General features: G+C 65.4%; 1 protein-coding gene across 1 annotated transcript; it reads right to left on the bottom strand.

The window, feature by feature from the left end:
* Positions 1–3,173: 3,173 nt before the first annotated feature.
* LBHD2 (LBH domain containing 2) lies at positions 3,174–6,534 on the bottom strand. Its single transcript, XM_016165977.2, has 4 exons — positions 6,462–6,534; positions 6,108–6,193; positions 4,416–4,572; positions 3,174–3,383 (listed from the first exon to the last, which is right to left on the bottom strand). The coding sequence occupies exons 2-4, from the start codon at positions 6,174–6,176 to the stop codon at positions 3,286–3,288; spliced, it is 324 nt and encodes a 107-aa protein (XP_016021463.2). The 5' UTR covers positions 6,177–6,193; positions 6,462–6,534; the 3' UTR covers positions 3,174–3,285.
* Between the last annotated feature and the right edge of the window lie 240 nt (positions 6,535–6,774).

Below are 6,774 nucleotides of genomic sequence, written 5' to 3'. Positions count from 1 at the left end.
CTTAATCACACGTAAAGACCCCACCCCCCCAACAGTCATGTTCTGAGTCCCCGGGAGTTAGGACTTCAACGCAGGAATTTTTCGAGAACAAAATCCAGCCCATAACAGTTCAGAAGGCACCTGAGAGGCTGCTGTAGCACCCCACTGCCATCTGCAGATGGGCCGCGCTGGGCTCAGAGATGCCGGCACCTCCGCCAGGAAGCCCTGTGGTTTACCCTGTGCCCTGGGTTCCCCTCCGTGAAGTGGGGTCATAAGAGTCCCCGCTCAGGCTGGTGAGGCCCCAGCTGTTGGGACGGGCCTCCCTCCCAGCTGCTGGCCCCCTGTCCTAAGTGTCTCCAACAGTCCGAGAGGGAGAGATGGGATGGGCGACCACAATTCAAGAGACAGGGGGCCCGCCCCAAGAAGTGTCGCACAGAGCTGTCCAGTGGGAGTCTGGGGCAGCTCTGCTCTGCTGGGGGCGGGGCAGGGAGAGATTGTGTTGGGGGATGACTCAGAGCAATGGTAGAACCCACTCACGGCCACACAGCTGGTGAGAGAGCCTCGGCCCCCTGCCCAGCTTTCTGCCTCTGAGGACAGGGTCTCCGGCCAGGGCCCCTCAGGCTGACCCTCCTGTTCCCCAGCTCACAAGGCACATCGGGGTCCTGGGACCTCCAGTTGTGGGTCACTTCTACTCAAGAGACAGGGCCCTGAAAAGCAGGTGGTGCCCTGGGCCTGCAGACTGTTCCCGGACTCTCCCCAAGTCCCGGCTGCACCCCGCACCCTCCCCCACCCGGGGCCACTTTACAGAAAGAGGCTGTAATATTTCTTTTATTCTATTTCCATGTTGTTTTTCCCCAACTTTCTGAGTAAAATCCCTTTGGAAAAGTCCCAGCCTGTCTCAGAGGAGCCTGGGCGGGGCGAGTCTGGCTGGGGTCAGAACGCAGAAGGAGTTGGGGTCGGGAGGGCAGGCGTAGGGCCCCGCCCCCGCGTGCAGCCTTCTGACTCCGAGCCCCGGGCTGCTCTTCCGTAAATGGGGTTGCTATTGGGGTCAAAGGGGGTCACCTCCACGGAGGACCTGAATCCCAGGTAGGAAGGGCAGGAGAAGGACCCTCACCATCAGACACTTGTCAGACGCCCCAGAGGTTCCTGGGAGGCCAGGCTTCCTCGCCCAGCAGGCAGGGCCAGAGGCGGCAAATTCCGCCTGCACTGCTGCGGGTTGGAACCGAGATGGGTCTGGGCTCCACCCGGCGCCCCTAACTGTGGGCCTGGGCGGGAGACAGTGCCTCCGTCTGAGCCTCAGTCTCTTCAAGGTGAATACTGCAAAGAACAGGTGGCCCCTGGGCTGAGACGCCCGTTCTTTCTGCAGTGACCCTAACCGTCGCCAGGGGGAGCCGCGGGATGACTGCCACGGACGTTTCCCCAGGTCGCCCAGCACCGGGGCTCTGGGGGCGGGGCCCCGGGTCTGGAGGCGGGGCTTAACCAGGGGCGGGGCATCTGCCTCTGACACCGCCCCCGACTGTTCCCACCACGGCAGGTCCGGGTGAGGGGCGGTGGGTGGGCTGGAGTCCTGCCAGCTGTGGGCCCCTGAGCTGTACGGGGCGAGCGGAGGGCAGGGTCCACATGCCCTGCCCGCCGGCACTGGGCTGCCTGCCGGGATCTGACGCCCCGCCCTCCAGCTCACCCCGCACGGGTCCCTGCACCTCTCATTATGGGTCGCCCCACCCAAGACTTGTCCTGTTTCAGGGTGTGCTGCAGCCGCCACGCGGGGGTCTCACACCTGGGATCCTGTCCGAGCTCAGCTATTCGTCAGCTGCAGGACCTTGGGAAAGTCGTGTTTAAAGCGGCGTCACACTGCCCGAGAGGGGTGAGGGTGAAATCGCCACCCGACATTCCACAGCAGGAACCCGGAAATCACCCCGGCTTGCTCAGGTCCCTCACCCTACATTCCAAGTGTCAGCAAGTCCTGGCCACACTTCCTGGGAAGTGTCGGCCCCCTTTCCCACCCACTGGGGACCCAGCAGGAAGCCCAGCATCTCTCCCAGGCTGCAGACAGCGCAGGGCCCGCAGAGTGTCCTTGACCTGCGTATGGGGCCCACGTGGGTCACCAGGCTAAAATTAAAGCCGACTCCCAGGCTGCAGAGAGAACTTTCGTGCCTCCTACCTCTCTGCACTGGGGGTGAAGGGGGCTATTCTTAGGAGGTAGGCGGGTGGCAGAAAGTGCCTCATTCATCCTGGAGGTTAGCAAGGCCTCTGGGAAAGAACAAAGAGGCCTGTGTCTCCCGCCTCCCACCCCGCTCACCGGCCATCCCACCCTGCCTGGGCCTGAGGACTTCGCTGTGCTAACATTTATGCCGGACTGCTCCCCGCCAGGCCCGGAGCTTCCTCAGGCCTCGGTCAGGCTAGCCCAGGGCAGGGGCCCCGCGTGGGAAGATGGGAGGAGGTGGCACACTTGGGGAGAGGGCCCAGGCAGTGCACGATTCTGACCCCCCTGCCAACCCAACGGGCCAGCAGGGCTTCCCTGTCCTCGTGCAGCGGATCAGAGCCAAGAGACAACGTCGCCGGAGCCCATGGAGGGACAGGTGCCAGAGCAGGTGCCGCCCAGTCCCCCGTGTGGGGCCAGTCTAGAGGGACGGCTTCCTACCGTGGCCTTGGGCACCTGCCTTCGCAGCTTGGTTTCCTCGTCTGTGAAATGCGACTTTCGTGAGATTTAATGAGATTGAGGCTGGAAGAGCACACCCTACCCCCTGTGCCATTCCTATGCCCCCCGTGCTCCGTGTAGAGGGGGCTGAGAGGAAAGACGGCACCCCTCAGGCTGCAGGCCCCAGGGGGTCGGGAGGCCACCGGGAGGAATCTGGCCCTGCTCCAAAGGCGATAAATCCAGGCAGAGCGGAGCAGAGGGGCCTAGGTGGGGGCGCCAGAGGAGGCCCCCGGACCCCCATCCCCTGCAGAACACCCGAGGGGACTCTCACTCGGCACCCTGGCCTGGTCCGGCGGGGCTCCGAGCTCAAACCCTTGCCCGGAAGGCCACTGGCAGATCCAACATTGTCCTCAGCCCCTCCAGTCCACACCAGCTGTGTCCACTGACCACCAGGAAGAGCCTTTATTCCTGCGTCAGACCAGGGAACGAGGAGGGGTGCGACCCAAACCCGGGGTCCTCGGGATCGGGCAGGGGCTTGGGCGGGGCCAGACTCGGTGAGGCCAGAGGCGGTGGCGGTGGCCCGGCCACCTGGGGCTGAAGTCCTCTTGGCTGTCAGAGGGCAATGGCAGAGCGCCAGGACAGCAGAATCCGGCCGCGTCCTGGCCCTGTTACTGGGCCGTGGGGTCCTGGGCCTTGGAGCCGGCACACTGGCTGCCAGCGGCGTCCGGAGCCTTCCCTGGTGCTCCCGGCGGAGTCGGCGAAGGGGCTGCAGAAACACGAAGGCCTCTGTGTTTGCGGGGCTGCGTTTCAACAGGTTCGCAAGGACGCGTGGGCATGGGGGCTGCAGCCCAGGTGGAGCAGGCAGCTGGGCTGGCGCTGGCCACGAGTTCCCCACAGACGACGGGGAGGGAGTGGGTGCTGGACGCCCAGTTCTGGGCTGGGGGGGCAGAACCAGAGGTGCCTGTCCCAGGCTCATCCACCAGAGTAAGGAGGAGTCCAGGGAGGTGCGGGGCAGCCTTGGAGCCTGCCCCAGAACCCGAGCGCCACCAGGGGGCTGTCCCGTCCTGAGGGGCTGTGGGGAGGGGGGTTCATGGCATGGACAGGTCCCTTCTGGGCCCAAATTAGGGGGCTGTTTCAGAAGAGGGGAGAAGGGAGACAGGGTGCTCAGAATTCATTTCCTCGCCAGGGGCAGACCCTGCAGGGCATAGCTCGCCCCTCATCTGCCCAGCCCGCTCTCTGTCCTGTACCTCGGCCCTGGCTCCTGGCCGACCCCTCTCCTAGTCACACATCCTGCCGGCTTCTCCGGCTTCAGTGGTCCCTCGGCCTTTAACCAAGGCTCCTGAGGCCAGATCAGGAGCCTGCCACCGGGCCGGCCCGTCTCCCCACCTGTGGGACTAGGCCGACTCAGCACCCTCACCCCCTCCAGGCCCCCGCGGGCAACGCACACCTGCTCCAAAGGTGATAAATCAGGAGGGAAGAGGACAGAGGAGGCGAGACTGGTTGGTGACAGAGGACAACGTGCCACCGTTCATCCAGCAAAGGCTTACCGCATGCCTCCCCGGTGCCGGAACTGGGGCCCCGACAGTGGACGGGGGTGCAGGGCGGGGCGCTCAGTGTGCGGGCGGGAGGGAGGATGGTGACAGGAAGAGGGTCAAGGCCAAGCAGAGGCTCAGAGGGCCGGCAATGGGCGGGGTACCAGCCGGCTGGAGGGGCGGACAGTCCTGCTCAGAGCGGGCAGGAAGGAGCCCCTCTTCTGACTCCCTGCTTTCTGTGCCCCCACAGCTGGCCCCTCACTCACCAGCAGCAGTGTGGCGCTGAGGGGGCCCTCTCTGGGCACCTTCCGGGGGCCAACGCAGCTCCCCACTCTCCACGGCGTCCATCTCACTGGGCTCCACCACGATCGAGGGCAGCCGCTGGCCCAGCCGAGGGCCCTTCTCCCGGACGCCCACCGCAGCCTGCAGGACAGTGGACGGGGCTCAGGCGATGCCCAGCCCTGAGCTCCCCACTCCCCACCACCTCACTGAGAGCGGCCCAGCCCCTCCTCCATCCCACTGCTGAGGCTGGGGCACTCAGAGCCTGAGGTCAGCACTGTCCCTGGGCACCATATGACCCTCCTGGGCTCCTCCTTTAGGCCCATTTCACAGATAGGAGCCTGAGACCAGAGAGCCCAAGGTCACATAGTCAGCAGTGGAGCCCAGGGCTTCCGTGTCCCCCCCCCCCCACCCCGGCTGCCTCCGGGGCCCCTGCACAGCCCCTGCATGGGGTCTTCCCTGCTGGGTCTTCTGTCCCCTCCCTGCTCAGAGGAGCTAAGAAGTTGCCATGGCAACCTGAGCCGCTCACTCTGGGCTCATTGTTTAGTGCCCACAAGAGTGTGCGGGGGCGCCCCCAAGCCCTCCTGGTGCCCTCAGCATCCCCGCCTCCCATTCAAGGCCTTCCAAGGTGGCGGCTCCGGCGGCCGCTGCCACTGCGCAGACGTCCGGCCCCAGCGCCCCCGACTGGCCGGCACGACCGGCTTTGGGCGCGGGGCCCCTTCCCTAGCGCCCTGCGCCACCGCTTTGACCCAGCAGCGTAGTGGTTCGGTGCATGTCCACCTGCCCCCGCGGTGCGCGCCTCTCCGGAGGGCAGACACACCCGGCGGGACTCCGCTAAACAGCCCCCCCCCCCACCGTGGCACCACCTGCGTTTAAACGCATCTTCCCGGGCCCGCCCAGACTCTCTGGGTGGGGGCCCAGGAGGCATTTTCACCAAGTACCCCCGGTGACCTTCAAGTGTGAGAACACGTGTCACTGGGCTGGGACATCCATGGGATGAGAGGAGCAGCAGAGCAGGGCCCAAGCCACCCCCCAGGGTGGCTGGACTCTCCTGGGTCCTCTGCTGGCACTGCTAGTCCGGGGGCTGCTCCCCTCCTGGAGTCCTGCCGCCCACCCTCCTCCTTCCCTCCGCCTCAGAGAAGCCCTCCCGACCCCTGCCTGGGGGGTGTCACTGGGGCAAGGGACGTCCAGGCCAGCAGAGCTTGGAGCTCCAAGGCCCAGTGTCCCTCTTTCCACCTGCCCTGCCACGAGGTCGTGTCTGCAACCCCAGGCTCCTGACCGGCCTGGTGCCGCTGCGGCCTGTCCCCCTGCTCCAGCCCCTCTGGCTGCAGCCACGCCAACAGTGAGAACTCAGAACATTCAGATTTGCCCCTGTGTAAGGGTAAATGTCTTTTTAGCTGCTTCACCCCACCCCCAAAAAAATCCTAGAGCTGAAGGCAAGGGACTCCGGCCCTGAAGATGAAGCCTGGGGACCCCTGGGCCCGGAAGGGGAGCTGAGTGAGCCAAGGCAGCTCAGCCTTCGATTACTTTATCCATCGGACTTCTATGAAACAGTGACTGCTTCCTCCACCCGGGTGGGTAAACTGAGGCATGCCCCAAGTCATGGGCCAGGGCTGGAGGCTGGTTCGCTCCTGTCCCCCAAAGCTGAGGGCTGGCACCCCAGCGCTGCAGCGACCTACCTTTCCTGCTAGGCCTCCGGCCTCATCAGCGGGGCTCAGCTCCGGCATGGCGGTCTGCGGGGTGCTCATCCCACTGCCGCTGTTGGCTGCACGAAGACAGGGAGCAGAGAGACCCCGAGACAGAGGTGTTTGCTGTGGACCGGACGCTGGATCCCACCCTCCTTCCGGGAGCCTCAGTCTGCTCCAGCCCACAGCCACCCCACCCCACACTGGGCCCAGCGCCCGTGGCTCCCGCTGGACCCCTATCAGGACTAATCCCTGCCTGAGCCCACCCTCGGAGGGGGCACCACACAGTGTACCCAGGGCTGCAGAGGGGCACAGGGCACAGGGCTAGGGGCAGGGGGAGAGGCTGACCCAGCCTTCGGGCCACGAAGGCTTCCTGGAAGAGGATCAGCTGATCTGAGGCCCGAGGGATGAGCAGGAGGCAGTTAGAGCAGCGGGGAGGAGAGTAGATATCCTGAGCCAGGGAACAGCACGGGGCAGGCACAGGGAGCGGACGGACCCAAACGGGCTTCCGGCACGGGAGGCTGGGAGCAAGGTTCGAGTCAGCGGGATAAGAAGGTGCCCAGTTCCCTGCTCCGCCCACCCCCTCCAGAGCAGACGCTCAGCGTCCACAGCTGAAGGGAAACGGACATCTTGCCTGCAGCCGGCCATGACCACTCAGGCC

This window comes from Rousettus aegyptiacus, unplaced genomic scaffold (genome assembly GCF_014176215.1).
Source record: "Rousettus aegyptiacus isolate mRouAeg1 unplaced genomic scaffold, mRouAeg1.p scaffold_m13_p_3, whole genome shotgun sequence".
NCBI lineage: Eukaryota > Metazoa > Chordata > Mammalia > Chiroptera > Pteropodidae > Rousettus > Rousettus aegyptiacus.
This window is presented reverse-complemented; position numbering and strand designations above follow the sequence as displayed.

Excerpts from the sequence above, each read along its gene's own strand:
- LBHD2 (XM_016165977.2), bottom strand. The coding sequence starts at position 6,176 with ATGAGCACCCCGCAGACCGCCATGCCGGAGCTGAGCCCCGCTGATGAG. Across the intron at positions 4,573-6,107 it reads CCGGAGGCCTAGCAGGAAAG|GCTGCGGTGGGCGTCCGGGA; the intron begins GTAGGTCGCTGC and ends ACTGTCCTGCAG. Across the intron at positions 3,384-4,415 it reads TCAGCGCCACACTGCTGCTG|CCCCTTCGCCGACTCCGCCG; the intron begins GTGAGTGAGGGG and ends GTGTTTCTGCAG.